The sequence below is a fragment of the Grus americana genome, chromosome 3 (genome assembly GCF_028858705.1).
Source record: "Grus americana isolate bGruAme1 chromosome 3, bGruAme1.mat, whole genome shotgun sequence".
Lineage (NCBI taxonomy): Eukaryota > Metazoa > Chordata > Aves > Gruiformes > Gruidae > Grus > Grus americana.
In genome coordinates this window covers 88,231,890-88,246,930 of record NC_072854.1, presented here as the reverse complement: position 1 = coordinate 88,246,930, position 15,041 = coordinate 88,231,890, and the positions used below count along the sequence as shown (strand labels likewise).

General features: G+C 40.8%; 2 protein-coding genes across 7 annotated transcripts in view; one reads left to right on the top strand and one right to left on the bottom strand.

Annotated features, from left to right (window-relative positions):
• The first annotated feature begins 15 nt into the window (after window positions 1-15).
• Window positions 16-6,371, top strand: NDUFAF7 (NADH:ubiquinone oxidoreductase complex assembly factor 7). Of its 2 annotated transcripts, XM_054822797.1 has the most exons (10): window positions 16-325; window positions 406-569; window positions 731-811; window positions 1,601-1,711; window positions 2,699-2,909; window positions 3,370-3,428; window positions 4,160-4,273; window positions 5,060-5,203; window positions 5,535-5,708; window positions 6,088-6,371. In XM_054822797.1, the coding sequence occupies exons 1-10, from the start codon at window positions 244-246 to the stop codon at window positions 6,298-6,300; spliced, it is 1,353 nt and encodes a 450-aa protein (XP_054678772.1). In that variant the 5' UTR covers window positions 16-243; the 3' UTR covers window positions 6,301-6,371. The 2 variants fall into 2 exon arrangements, with proteins under 2 accessions (XP_054678772.1, XP_054678773.1); XM_054822798.1 differs by lacking the exon at window positions 5,535-5,708 and having other exon boundaries at window positions 50-325.
• Window positions 6,372-7,021: 650 nt separating this feature from the next.
• The window catches only part of PRKD3 (protein kinase D3), a 46,477-nt gene continuing 38,457 nt past the window's right edge, over window positions 7,022-15,041 (bottom strand). For all 5 annotated transcript variants that reach the window (XM_054822779.1, XM_054822783.1, XM_054822782.1 and 2 more), the window contains 5 exons: window positions 14,460-14,621; window positions 13,895-13,993; window positions 12,106-12,373; window positions 11,119-11,204; window positions 7,022-10,241 (listed from right to left, as the gene is read on the bottom strand). In XM_054822779.1, coding sequence (XP_054678754.1) covers window positions 10,068-10,241; window positions 11,119-11,204; window positions 12,106-12,373; window positions 13,895-13,993; window positions 14,460-14,621 — 789 coding nt within the window. In that variant the 3' untranslated portion in view covers window positions 7,022-10,067. The remainder of the gene's footprint in view (window positions 10,242-11,118; window positions 11,205-12,105; window positions 12,374-13,894; window positions 13,994-14,459; window positions 14,622-15,041) is intronic.

Below are 15,041 nucleotides of genomic sequence, written 5' to 3'. Positions count from 1 at the left end.
GTCCCGCGGGACCTCAGGTCCTGCAAGTGGGGTGAAGGGCGGGTACGGGCCTCGCCGGAGGGGGACGCGGAGAGCGGGCGTCTCAGACAAATCTAACCGGTTTTTCGCCTGCTCTCAGCGGCGTTTATCCATTGTCTCTTCCTCACGCAGGTGGTGAAACGTAGCACAGCCACCAAGCGGCCAGGACCCGGGGAGGAGGAAGAGGAGGAGCAGCAGCAGGTGACAGACGCTGGCGCCGCTGTCATGGTCCCGCTGCCCGCGCGCCGCGCGCTCCTCGCCGCCGTCCTGGGCTCCGCCGGCCGCCGTCGGCTCCCCCGTCACCATGGTAACTTCCGCCTTCTCCCCCGTCCCCGGAGCCGCGGGGTGCGAGCCGCCCCACTGATCTCCCCCCTCCTCTCCCCGCAGCTCCGGCGGCGGCGCGACCCTCCTCGGGCGCGGGGGGTGAGCCGGAGGCCGAGGGGTCCAACCGGGCCACCGCCTTGCTGCGGCACCTGCTTCTCAAGCTGCGGGCCACCGGGCCGGTGACGGTGGCAGAGTACATGCGGGAGGCGCTCACCAACCCCGGCCAGGTGCGGGCGGGGCCGGGCCAGGGGCTCCCCTCCGCCACGGCCTGCGGGCCGGGAGCGCTGTGCCTGGGCACCCGGAGCCCGTAGTGTCGCAGCCGGGCGGAAAGCGGCCCCGCCGTGCGCCGCTCACCGGGCCCCGGCTCCTCTCCCCTCTCCCCCCGCAGGGTTACTACACGCACCGCGGCGCCATCGGCGAAACCGGGGATTTTGTCACCTCACCTGAAATAAGTCAGGTGTTTGGAGAGGTAACGTGTACTTCCTTGTGCCCTAAGAGTCTTTTTCTCGTTCTTAAGCTACAGGGGGCTAGCTGTGATTTCCAAGCCGGTATTTGTGTGTGTTACCGATGTCAAAATACTTGAAAGGCAATGATGAGCAATAGACGCGAGGCTTCAAGTTATTTCCCAAAAGAAAAAATTGGTTTTGGAGGAGGAAGGGGTGTTTTGTTTTTCTGGAAGATGGGGGAGGCCTTTCATGTGTTATAATCTGGGACACCATCTGTGCTTAGTAACACATTTCTGTAGAACTTTTTTATAAATAAAAACTTTTCATAGAACTTTTTTATAAATTTAAAAAGTTAGGATAGTTCCCCAGTATGAAAACTCTTCTCAAAAGTAACTTTCAGGTTTTGGTCTGGTTCACTCTGGTTTGTGTATCATTTCCAGTAGTGAAGACTGGCTAAAGGCTGCTCTCAATGCTGTGTTGATAAATGCATTGCCATGAAGAACAGCTGCTCAGAGGCAGCCGGACAGTGACGTGCATTTGAGCCTTAAGTACAAAAAGTTCTTGCGCCAGCTGGAAAAGAGTCCCACCTATTTACTGGTGGAGAGTTGCTTCTGCTGGGCTGACAACAAACAAGCGTGATTTTAATACCTAAAGAGGTCAAAGTTGTGTATCATAATGATTTTTTGTAACTTTAAAATCCTGAGCAAGAATATTGCATAGTATCTTAGTTATTACCAGGGAAAAGGCAGCTATCGCTTTTCACAAGTTCTCAAGTTATTACTGTAACTCTTTCTTGGTGTTGTTTCTGTCAGTTAATAGGAATATGGTATATCAGTGAATGGATAGCCACAGGCAAACCTAAAGCGTTCCAGCTGGTGGAACTGGGCCCAGGGAGGGGCACTCTTACTGATGATATATTACGGGTAGGTGAAAACTGATATTGCTGTTCTCTATTTCTGGTTTTATTCTGTGGCTACACTGAAATCTGAAGGAATGAGGTTTTGCTGTAAGCAAACAATTTCAGTCAGGAGATTTACAGCTTAGACTCTAATTCAAAGATAGGCATGGTTCCGAGACAAGGTCTCTTGAGTTGAAAGTGGAACATGGGCCAGTGTGTGCACACTGCAGACACGCGTGTAATCTTTTCAACACCTCTTGATAGAAGGGGAGGGTGGGAATATTCCATTACAAATTACTTCTGTATAGGAAAGCAGCATTCAAACTGGAAACCATTTAGGAAGGTGCTGCTGTGTGTAACTGGGAGGGAGGCCTCAGTGCAAGCAATAGGAGGAAGGCGGGGGGAGAATAATACAGGAGTGAAATTGTGTCAGTTCCTTTGGGGATTTAAGGGGCTTATTTCTTCTGACTTAACTCACGTTCAGTCATGCTTGCATGGCTGTTTTAATTAAAATACTGACCCAAAACCAGATTGCTAATGGGATTTAGTACCTTAGAAGAACTTTTATTCTATTTACATATATTAACAAAATAACTCTAATAAGCACAGTGAAATGCAGGATATCAAGCACTTTTGTTTATGGTGTCTGGTACAACAGAACCATTTTTCTCCTAATGCTAAAGCCTCTGCAGGTATTAGAGGAGCTACTCACTCTCAGACTATTACTATTCTAAATTAGCATTTCATGTTGTTGTCCTTACAGCTATGTAATGTGTGCTCTGTTTTGCCAACATTATTAAAAGGGTAGCAGCTTTTATTAAAATTAATGGAGAAATCTCCACTTCTTTCTGGAGGAGCAAACTGCAGTCTCTTTCACTGAGACTACTTTGTTAAATGAAAGCCAACTAAATCTTTCATCTTGAATATAAATAATGAGATTAAAGGTTAAATCTTAAACCTTTAAAGTGTACAGCGTGTGACTGTGCCTAATAGAAATCATCTGCCTTTATAGGTCTTCAACCAGCTTGCCTCTTTACTTAGTAAATGTGATGTCTCTATTCATCTGGTAGAAGTGAGTCCCAAACTCAGTGAGACCCAAGCACTGATGCTGACAGGAGGGAAGGTGCAGTCAAACCCCGAGGACATGTCTGCTTACATGAAAGGCGTTAGCAAGACTGGAATTCCCATTTTCTGGTACAGAGACATTCAAGATGTACCACCAGGTAAGAAGCTGCCCTTCCTCCATTTGCAGCTTCTGATAATGAAGGACATCTCTGCCAGCCTTCATAATTGGTAGAAAAGTAGTTAATATACATATTTGCTCTTCTTGTATGAGTCTGAGGCGGGATCTTAACTCATTTTTGTAACTGCTACTTATTCTGACTACCTTCATTTTGGGATAGCTACCCAATTTCATATATTCTTTTTCTTTTCATGGGAAGACATTTACTGGCTTTGCCTGAATCTTTTTTCATGAGATACCAATCTAAAATTCATGGACTGGAAGCTAGAGCTAGCTGTAGAAATGCTGTCTTTGATGTATCCAAGCTGGAAGTAATGATAATTATTTCACAACCACATTAACTAGCTTCATTAAAATTCATAAAAACATTTTAATTTTCAAATGGAAGCTGCTATGGGAGTGTTAATAACTGAATACATTCTTTTTTTACCTTCCACCAGGTTACAGCTTTTACTTAGCACATGAGTTTTTTGATGCCCTGCCAATACATAAGTTTCAGGTACAGCAAAAATATTATTGTAATTGTCACCATCTACTTAAATGCCTTTGCTCTTTGAGGAAGAACAGAATTAGAGTTCCAAACTAGACACATGCGTTGTCTATGGTGATAAAATATTTGTAACTGAACTTGGACAAATAAGGCTTAACGCAGATGGTAACTGTAAAATTAGTAATTGTTCTTGAATGGAAAAACTTGTAGAAAGCAAGTGATTTCTTTTTGCTTAATTAAGTCAAGTTTTTTTCTTATGCCACATTAATCAGTTTTTAATTTCAACGTTATTTTACATACCACTACTAACAAAGACAATGCTCTGAAGGGCTTTCATTTGAATGGTAATGAGAATAGCAAAATAAAGGTTAGTTAGGATTCAGAAGAAACTTTCAACTTTAATTTGATAATTTATGAAAATCACTGGTAGGATAAGTTGATTTTATTTTGTTAAGTTGCACGTTGCACTGCCAGTAGAAGACGCAACATTTTTCTTAACAGCATCATTCATTCCTTTCAAGTATAGTTAAACCCGTATTTGTTGACTCTGCAGAGCAGTCTCTGCCACAGACTTTTTCCAAGGCAGTTATTGGAATTAAATAGGAGTGAATAGTTGTTAATAGCATACAATGTTCTTAAAACTTTTGTGAAAATGCTTGACACATCAATTCAATTCAAACCCCAAGATACTGTGTCTACCCGCTAAAGCATAAAATGAGTACTCTGGGTTCATTAAACAGAGAACAGAGAAAGGCTGGCGTGAGGTCTTGGTTGATATAGATCCAGAAGTTCCTGACCAGCTGCAGTTTGTCCTGTCACCATCCAGTACCCCTGCAACAGAAAACTTTATTCAGGTACGGTTATGCCTACCGGAGTTTGTACTTAGATCTTTACTGACCCTTTCAATTACGTTTACCACTTCTCAGTTACTTTGACAGCACGAGGAGGGTTCTCAGTCTATAAATGAGTAAATACCACTTACCATTTCCAAATGCAAAACTTCCACAAGCATTTAACTTTGTATGCTGTGAAATTGAGCACAAAAATAAACATGTACATCAAACCTTGCAAAATCAGAGCTTAAACAGACAAAACACTTCAGAGAGCAAACTGAGGTAGCAAGTGACAGGGTGGGTCCTGCACTGCATGTGTCACATCATCTCCACAGTGGCCCTGCCTAAGCCAAGCTCTCAGCTTGCTGTGTACCGTACTTGGTGCAGCTGGGTACTTCTGTGCTATACTGACCTTCAGTTGGAAGTGTCTAAGACTTTATTTTTCTAAAGTTACAAAATGAAGTAGTTGAGATTAAAACCAACTATGAAGTTTCCTACAGAAAGGCCTTTTTGAAGGGTGTGCACAGCTGGAGCTATTTCCATTAACGCAGTTTCACCTGATGCAAGTATTCTTGTTACAAAAATGTTCATTTCAGTTAATAAGAGAGATGACTGAAATCCAGCAGTCACTAATTGAACATGACAATTAGCAAAAGCTAGCTCAAGCTCTAAGTAGCCTAGAATGCACTCCTGGCCCTCTGTGCCCCAGTGAAGTGACAACAATCACAAGACATTAAGTGTCAAGAACTCTTGGCCTGTACTTGTTTGCTAATACAGGTGTTTTGATCTTTGAACCCCGCACTATAGCCTGAAGAAACGAGAGATCACGTGGAAGTGTGTCCCGAGGCTGGGGTCATCATTCAGAGGCTTGCCTGTCGTATAGAAAAGGATGGTGGGGCTGCGCTGGTTGCTGATTATGGTCATGATGGAACCAAAACTGACACCTTCCGGGTAGGTCATTTACCCTGAAATAAGAAGCCAAAATACTCTCTTTTATTTGTCACTTGGATCATTAAGTTCTTGTAAGACAAAGATCTTGGGTGGCCATAATAGCAAAACCCATACTATGCTGCAGTCACAAAACTGAGTACTTACTTCATCAGTACCCATAAGGGTTTCTGCCAGACAGATAAGATAGGTGTTGCAAGGGCTCAGATTATCTCAAATTTTCGAAGTGTAATTTGCTATTTTTGCTCCTCACATGCCCAATTTAGTCTTTGCTGGCACCAGCTGTGGTAGCTAGGACTACAGCTGAGTATAATCTTCCAATTTAATTTTTCAGGGTTTCCAGAATCACAAACTTCATGATGTGCTGAGAGCTCCAGGTACAGCAGACCTGACAGCAGATGTTGATTTCAGCTATCTTCAAAAGATGGCCCAGGGAAGAACAGCCACACTAGGCCCCATAAAACAGCGGGAATTTTTAAAGAACATGGGCATTGACCTCCGATTGCAGGTATGATAGTGTTTACAGGTACATAAGCTCTCCTAATCTACAAGCAGCAAGAGCTTTTATAAAAATCTGATTTTAAAAGAAAGTTGTTTAAAACAACACATAGGTGCGAGATCAAAGAGTTGCTTCTCCTAGACATAAGTTACTCTGGATCCCTCAAAGTAAACATCATATTATATTTAGGAGTATTTAACATAATACTTGGCTACATATACATTGATGTATGAGCTCCACCAGGGATCTCGCCAGTTCTACTGAACACTAGGGCACTGTTACATTAGTATAAGTGAAAAGGATGCAGGAAGCAATTGCAGGTATGAGGGAAGTCATAGGAAAGCAGGAAGGGCTATAATCTACATTCTTTTTGGTTTGGTTTTTTTAGGTGCTCTTGCAGAATTCACGTGACACAGCCACTCGCGAGCAGTTACTTCACAGCTATGATATGCTGATGAATCCCAAGAAGATGGGGGACTGTTTTAACTTCTTTGCCCTGCTGCCTCACCACAGACTTGTCCATCCTGACAAGAAACATAAGCCAGAATCAAAGTCTCCCTTACCGCCTGTTGCTGGATTTGGTGAACTTTTACTGAAGTAATTCTAAATACTACAGCAATAAGTCCAATAGTAGTAGCTTTCAATAGCAACTTACTAAATAAAAAAGTAAAAGGAATGGAGTCCTGCATTTTATGATTTCACAAACTAAATGTTTTGCAATAATTTACTCAGCATATAAATACTGCATATGTAGCTGTCTTTGAACTGAAAGCACAGGGAATGTCACATTACTACTTCAGGCAGTTTTCTCACACCAATCTATGCTTCAGGGCCTGGCCACGTTTTGGTAGGGAGTGCTATTTCAGAGTAATTATAGTGCTGCACACTAAACCAATTGATTGACCTACCCTGTACATGTAGAAATCAAACACTGCAGGTACAGGAACCAGCATACACAGAGCAGAGAATGAACAATGTTTCAGGGCTCTTACGATAGAGCTGACTGAAAGTCTCCTTAGCACATCTGTTTGTTGCTGACAAGTTTTAACTTGCTTCCACTAGTAAATATTTACTAGAGTACTTTGTTTTGGTACTTGCTGAAAACACCAGATCTCTTGACATTTTGAAGGTATTTTTATAAAGAGAATGGTGACAGGAACCATGCAAAAAGAATTATTAGTTTAAAAATCTAATTTCTAACAGAATTCTCACAGCAAGGCATATCTAATGACAGATCCACAGCCAAGGAAGCATAAAGAAACATTTACTTCTAAGAACATTTCACAGGAGAGAATTCATGTAAATAAAAAGAACAAATCTGATAGGGAAATAAATTTTATTTTCAAGCTTATCAGAGGATATTTACAAACAATGGGATGTATAAAAATATAAAAGTACTTGACAGTGTCCTTTTGAGCCTATAAATTTTACATGAGCTTTTTTCTAACATCATCATAGCACTATTTCTTGAATGAACGCAACTTAATTCATCTAGGGGTAAGGATATTAAACGCTGTAACCTACTGCTGTCAAAGTTTGCAGTAAAGGTAGAAAAAAGGGAATAAAAAAACTCAGCTAATTTTACTACTCTGAAGAAAGTTTACTTCTAATTATGTCTGATTTTTTGGTTCCTCAACTACTAGCCACTTGTGGCTTCTATTGTCTGGCCCCATAAGTCTGTACATATGATCAGGCAATCTCCTCCAAAGGCCAACAGCATTTTTGGTTTTTTAATACAATTTGAAGAATAAATAGGTCTTAATATTTTGGAGCAGAGCAGACTTCATGGGGAGAGACATCAGCCAGGCCTTCTACTTCATGGTTGTCCCCTCCTTCCTCTATTCCTCTTGTGCTTTTTCAAGTGACTGAGCTGGCTTTTTTTCCCCCTCCGTTAAAACAACAACAACAAAAAACCCAACCCCAAAGCACAGGAAAACCTGAAGTGACAGCTGAAGTATAAAATCTGAAGTTTAAAACCAGACTGTATCTACATTATTACAGTTAGGATGGAAGATAGCAATATCACTGAAATTTGGTCACTTGAGCAGTGGAAGTTGAAAAAAAAGGGCTGCTTCCCTCGCCAAGCCTGGGCAAGTGCTAGACTACCAACTTCATAGGTGATTGTTCTGGTTCCAAAGATGAAAAATAGTGCTTCTCCAAAGAATCAGTCTGGAAACCCTGCCTTAACTGGATGGCAAGGTTAAGGGACAAATTCCGCCCTTTCTGAATTCCTCTGCGCTGCCTTGACAGGATGGAAGGGGGAGGATGATGCCCAGTGTAGGAGGGGCAGGGACTGCCATCAGGCAAGTCCCCTTGCACAAACCTGAGAAAAACACATGCTAAGAGAGAGGATGCAGGGTGGTCTGAAGGGCTGAAATGCTCTGCACGCTGCTGGTTGTAGGAAACTGCCCTACAGATTGCACACAAGTTTTGTACCAAGCTTGATGTATCCTAACGGGGAAGCCAGAGTCCAGCCTTTACCAACTTAGACACCTACAAAATGCAGTGGTGGTTAGATTATGGGCAATAGGAAAAGAAATGGGTTAGAGACCCAAACCTACCTGTGGGTACATACTTCTGCAACTGCCACTGACTTTACTGCCAGGTCTCTGTCATTGCAAGCAGCTGACAGCCCTGAAATAACCATGTAAAATTTGATGCATGTATATCTAAACTTAGAAAAGTCTGCTCACCTGCTTTATTACCTGAATAACAGTAGAAAAAAAATACTTATCTACACACACACACACACACAAATCTTTGTAGGAGAGAGAGGAGCTACCCCAAAGCCTATCACTGACGTTGCAGTTCAAGCTTGTATCGGTATTTTTAAAAGTATTTCAAACCCAGCTCCAGTTAAGCAGATCAGCACATCAGGCATACGTACAGCCATCCAGCACCTTCCAGCAGCATAATGCTGTTATCCCACACAAAAGGACAGATTTTGCCTTTTCTATTTTTTAAAATAGGACCAAAAAAAAAAAAAAAGAAAAAAAACCCCTCTTCCATTTGCATTTAGCATTCACAGCCTCAAATTTCTTTGAAATACCGTGAACTTTAACCATTACACCACTCTCTGAAGGAATCATTTCCATAGAAAACTGCTGCTTCCTCTCTATTATGCCACAAGTCCAGTAAGTGGTTGGGAATCCATCAACATGAGGCTTCTGCATAAAAACCTGTCTTGGGAGTTGGGTTTGGACTCTTCCTTCAGCTGAAATACCAACACTGAGCACAGTACAGGGAGGGGATGCAGGTCAAGGTCAGAAGGCGAAGCCCTTTCTCCTACAGTCCAGCTGCCCTGGCAGAAGCAACAGGTGATTTGATAATCCGCTGTTACTCCTAGGTTTCGAGCAGAGTTAAGATACAAGCTAGCAGGCTACAAACTACTCCTGATGTTAAGTCCAGGGAACCTTAAAAAAATTAGAAAAATATTAGAAAAATTTAAAACCTCAAAACAACAGAAGAAAGCTGCATGTGTTTTTCCCTATTCTTCCACATCCTTCTGCTAGAAGCTGTTTTTCCAGAGTGAAAGGATATGCTACATCAAGTCTTGTGTGCTCTCTGTGCAATACTTGTGTAGTTTTAAGGCAAAATGCCTTTGGTGTGCATCAATGATGTGTGCCAGCCTTGCACAGCAACACACTGTCGTGGCTTATTGCTCTGTTTTAACAGACAAAATAAAGGACTAGCATAGCTTTGACTGTCCTCTCTTTAGATTGTCAGCTAGCATTTCAAGAGGAATGTAAGAAGTTACGGGTTTTTCTGTTTTGGGCTATCTGAGAAAAGTTCAATTAGGGCAAAGACACACATATTTAACTGTCTTAACAGCAGCAAATTATTCCTTCATCTATGAAGCTGTATTCAACCTAAACCATCATGTTTTGCTACTAGCCAAGGTATTCTGCACCGATTTCTTTTTACAATCTCTTTTCACCATGCACAGTTTAGGAAACGGGAGATGTATCTAAGTAACAGAAAACAGTCCTCTATGGCCTAGTAAATAGGGATTAGAAAACCATTACAAAATTCTTATTGTGTAGGCTATGAAAAAAACAAAACAACCTTGAAAAACACACAAACCACTCAATCTGTACACATTACACCTCAGTAATGGCTTTGTAGCCACACAGCTTGGTGAAATGTTACCCAACAGGGCTTATCCCACTGTCCAGTAACTACTCATAGTTTAAGTCAGAGATGGAGAAAAGCTTGTCAGACGACAGTCTATTCCCATGTCAATGCAGGATCCTTTGGGGCTTTGTACGCTGTGTACAGCATTCAGAAAGAGCAACAGTTGTTCCAAAACTTATCTTCAGTTTCTGTCTGGAGTGTCCTTCTCTGCCACAATTTGGCATAATGAATAAATCAAGGGTCTTCTTCCATGTCATCTGGATTAGGAGCCATAATAAAATGCTGGGGGTACTCAAGGTTGTGTTCATAAGCGTGTTCTTTCCAGCGTGCATCATCACTCTCATGGGTAATGTAACGCTCTCCAATGCGCGTTTCAAATTCTCTGAGGTCAAGCCAAGTCTGATAATCCTAAGGAGTAAAAGAGATTTAAGGAAGCAGTTTAAGAAACAGCAGCACTACATTCTCACAGATAAGTTCTTCTGCAGTTTATCTCTACTTTTAGTATAAATAGCCACATGATAGAATCAACATCTGTTAAAAAACACCAAAAACACCCCCCCAAGATATCCTAACAGAGGGTCCACAAGGAATGGTTCAAAATTCAATAGGCTAGTATCTAAGGTTGTAATACTGTATATCATGAAGACTTTTTGTACCAAGACAGCTATGTAAGCTTTATTATAAAATTAATTGTATATAGACCCATACATGAAATTAGATTCATTACAATATTGTTTGTACTCCAAATTAATTGGATTTTCGCCTTAACGTCTTTGAAGTTATTTGTGTGCATGGATACGTGCATACAGTATTGTGAAACCGCTGTGAAAGAAACCTGTGTCAAACAAGCGAATAAATTACATTCCAAACAATTCTCTTCCACAATGACTACAAGTTACAGCACACACCAGCTTGTGTGTCCGCTTCAGCACTGATCAAACAATGTTTGTCTCGATATAGATTTCACTTGGGCTCCATGCACTTATCACTGCCCACATTCAGAAGAGGTGCCAGGAGAGTAAAACTCTCACGTTGATGTCAGACAGAAAGTAAGGGGCGGGAGAGACAGCAAGACAAAATTGTCCTTGAGGAAAGGAGACATTAACAGATGGGCAGAATCCTGGAGCACATAAAATGTAAAACCAAAGTCAGACATACTCAAGCCTCCATGAATGCTTGTTGACAGACTTCGATAGTAGCAGTTTTAATAAGCTTCTGAAGGATTTCATCAAAAAAAATCATTATTCGCCCATTATAACATTGTGAAAAAGGCAGATGGGTTTACCTGTAACCACGGGTGACTAAGGGACTTGTCAACACTGAAACGTTTTCTCATCTTCACTTGAAGCAAATTGTTTATTAAATCAATGGCTGGCAAAGAGGAACAAAAATTATATTGTTTAATTACTAATCACCTCTATCATAATTCATATGCTTCAGTGAAAGTAATTTTTTGTGTGTGTGTATATCGTACTGAACTTTTAAACTTAATCAAGCTCTTGAATTTTATATTTAGCTTTGCTTATGTTAAATGAGGCTAAGAAATAGGTATGAGGTTAGCTTTCCCCCTGCTTTGATAGAAACACTATAAGCTTTACTGTATTAGTTGTTAATCTTTTTCGCTACTGATTTTAGTGATTTTCAGAAGTGCCTAAATAACTTGAGCATAATCCTGTGTTCCAAAATGATGCCGGTACTACCACTGTTGTATACTTTTGCATATGTCCTTCCACATCTACCTGTGTGTTAATCATATATACATTACTAATAACAAAGCTGGCATTGAAGAGCTCTAGCGACCAACCTCGTAAACTTCTAGATTGGTCACACCTGACATTTAGATCCAAGTTTTGTTTCACTTGCTGATGTACAAAACTAAAATTGCAGATTCAACTTTGAATAATTTCTGTAATTATAATTTAGATAAAGTATGTTTTGAGACCAGTGTTCAGCAAATGCTTACACGTGATTTAACTTTTCATTGGGAATTTTGGGAAGTTTCAGGTTATTTAATCCCAATCCTTATGCATGCAATTAATTTTCCTTGCTAAATCTATTGGCTACTCCTACCCTGAAAATGATCTAAAACATTATATTTGACAACTTATATTTCACAAATATATGCCAGCTCATATTTATCAATTTTGGGAGAGTCTAAACTCAAACTATCAATAATTCTCACATTCCCATCTGGATAAATCTTGAGGTTTAAGCATCTGAATGCATTATCTACATATAAAGACTTTCTAATAGAGAAAATTCATTTCTTTACCTTCGCTAGAAATTTCCTTCCAGGGATTCGGTGGGTACATAAATGCTGCGTTTTGAATCTGATCATTTATATCCTCATCTTCATTAAATGGGAATGTACCACTGAGGCTCACATAGACAATAACTCCTACTGACCACATGTCTAGAGAGCGGTTGTAACCTTTACTCCTGAGCACTTCAGGGGCAAGATAAGCAGGTGTCCCCACCACAGAGCGCCTGAAAGACTTTTCACCAATGATACGTGCAAAGCCAAAATCACACAGCTTCACCTGCAAAAGAAATAGATCTTAAACTGAGAAGTCTCTGCTTGATCTCCAAAGCATGCCAAGACCCAAGACCAGAGCGGTACTTGATACTGTTTCTGCCATCATTTAAACATTGTATGCACTGAAACAGAGATGAAGCATTACCTGAGCCAGTCAGTTAAGATTTTAGGTTGCTGGTTTTCCAGACTGCAGACCAACCATGCTTCAGACTGAAACCTGAACTGGCCTTGCACAGACTCGGGTCTGAGGCAGTCTGTGTAGTAAATGGCCAGAAGTGTGCAAATAAGGACAAAAAAAAAACTTGACTACAAATTCATTTTCAGAGGCAAATCCACACCCTCACCAGGCACAGAACCAAAATTTAAAAAGCACATGAATCCCAGCCAGATCACATTCATCTTAATCATATTCCTCAAGCTGGCAGCTTCAGCTACACGGAAATCAAACGATGAGTTTTAGCTAGAACTCACACCCAGCCAGCTCTGGGCAGAAGAGTCCAACAGTCATCCAGGTAAAAAGCATCAACAGCTGGTACCTGCACTGATGCTCAAATCATCACAGTTCTAGGATGGTTCCTTAGCTTGAACACAGCAGACACTTGTACAGAAAAAAGGATCCAGATCAAGTTCAACACTAACCTCAAGTTAGTAAGTCCTCAGGGTGTAAGAAAAAGCAGTGCACTAAAAGCATACAAGTGACTCTCCAAAAGGCCGCTCCGCTTTGCATTAATGTCGCAGGACTGGAAGCAATTCCCTGATGCCACCTAGCAGATTTTAATTTCTGTATATCCTCCACAAAATCCATAGAATCCAAGGTATCTAAGGTAATAGCTGACTGGGGTATGTGTTGACGGTACATAAATACTGTTCAGTATCGCCGAACAGCATTTCTCTTACATAAATTAGCTATTTAGTTCATATTACAATGCAACATCACACAAACTGATGACAAAGATCCCTGAGCAAGTCCTGTGACAAGTGAGTCAGACCCTTTTTACAACAGCTTATAAGCAAAACAGACAAGAGTGAGGAGGAGATGCACAACAGGGAAGAAATTGTTTCCCAAGGTCAAACAGCACTGGAACAGAAATGAGGACTGGTCTTGAAGCTTCTAGTCCAGTGGAAAATGCACAAGATTATTCTCACTAATCCAGAACACAGATTTCCACGCACTCTTCACAATCATAAAAATAGTCTACACAGTCTTTTGCTAAGTGCTGGCAGTAGTTGTACTTCTCGGGCTCCTTGGAGGAAAGAATGCTGGTACACAGCATCACCATGAGATGAGATCCACGTCTGAGGGGAAAGAAACTGAAACAGAGCACTGAGCACAAAGCTAGGCTAAGAGCTAGAAAAAGAACCAACAGACAGACAACTATAATACATGTAGTTCACAATTCTAGACTAAGTCAGTTGAATAGTCCCACAAGAGATCACCTTTTAAGCCACTATGCCTGTATTTCTTAAAAAAAAAAAACAAAACAATGAAAAGTGATGAAAGAAATGTTTTTTAATCCTCACTCACTTGAGGGAATGGCTCTGCTGATGCTAGTAATACATTTTCCGGTTTTAAATCACAGTGCACTATATTCTTGAAGTGTAAATTCCTCAAAGCAACAAGTATCTACGAAAAGGAAAGAACATTTTCAGAACTATTAAAGTGGATCAAAAGTGTCAAAAGCCACACACGCTAAGCAATACAGTAATTTGTATTAACACAGCCTTCAAGACTTAACCTGTATAAACTGCAAGTACTATTTTTTCCAGCCTATCAAGACTTGGAACTGTTGGTTTTGATTTTCTTTTTTTTTTTTCCCCCCTCCTCCCTCTCTGTCTCTTTGAATGCTTACTGTTTTGACATGCATCTTTGGATGTCCACAATGTTATGTCTTGGGAAAGAAGGGCAAAAAAATTAACATAATTAACATTCAAAATTCTTTCCCTGTTTATTCAAATTTCATTAGATGTGCAGCCCTCACTGCCGTCTCTTTTAAATAACAACACAGAAAAACCCTTCTTCAAACTCTATTCTCATATAATTACAGGACACAAATCTAGCTTTTTCTCTCAAAGGGAGACTGAATGCCAACCTGAGTCACCATGAACTTAGTTATTCGTTCTGGAAGTCGACTTTTCTCACTGGAAAGAATCATCTCTAGCATATCGCCATGCAGCTTTTCCATCACAACAAAGACCCGTTCCGGAGTTTCAAACATACATTCCAGGTTCACAATCCCAGGGTGGTGCAAATTCTAAAATAAAGCAGTATAGGTTCATCGTTAAAATAAAACGGTATGAAATATGCTGAATTACACAGAAATATTGTACCTCGAATCAAAAAGCAGTTAAACAGAGAGTTAGGGATGAAAAAACCCAAAATGTCTGAGGCAAGAAACTAGCCTGAAACATAAACATCAACCTACGAAACATGCATATTATCACTAGTGAGACTAATTTGTTTTAACACAAATTATCTGTAATGATTAATTTTACAGTTGATACACTCAGTAGCTTGAGTACGGTACACACAAGAATAACACTCATAGATTGAGGAGCCAGGAGTTGAAGACAATCAAAAATAATACAGAGTTTCCTGCTACCTGTAGGAGACAACATAGAGTCAAAGTACACATCTTCAGTGGATCCCCAATAGGGCATAGATACCACCCCCA

What these genes read in the sequence shown, in the direction of transcription:
- NDUFAF7 (XM_054822797.1), top strand. Translation starts at nt 244, where the DNA reads ATGGTCCCGCTGCCCGCGCGCCGCGCGCTCCTCGCCGCCGTCCTGGGC. An exon ending in TAAGTCAGGTGTTTGGAGAG is followed by an intron (nt 812 to 1,600) that starts GTAACGTGTACT and finishes TGTTTCTGTCAG; the next exon opens with TTAATAGGAATATGGTATAT. An exon ending in GCATTGACCTCCGATTGCAG is followed by an intron (nt 5,709 to 6,087) that starts GTATGATAGTGT and finishes TGGTTTTTTTAG; the next exon opens with GTGCTCTTGCAGAATTCACG.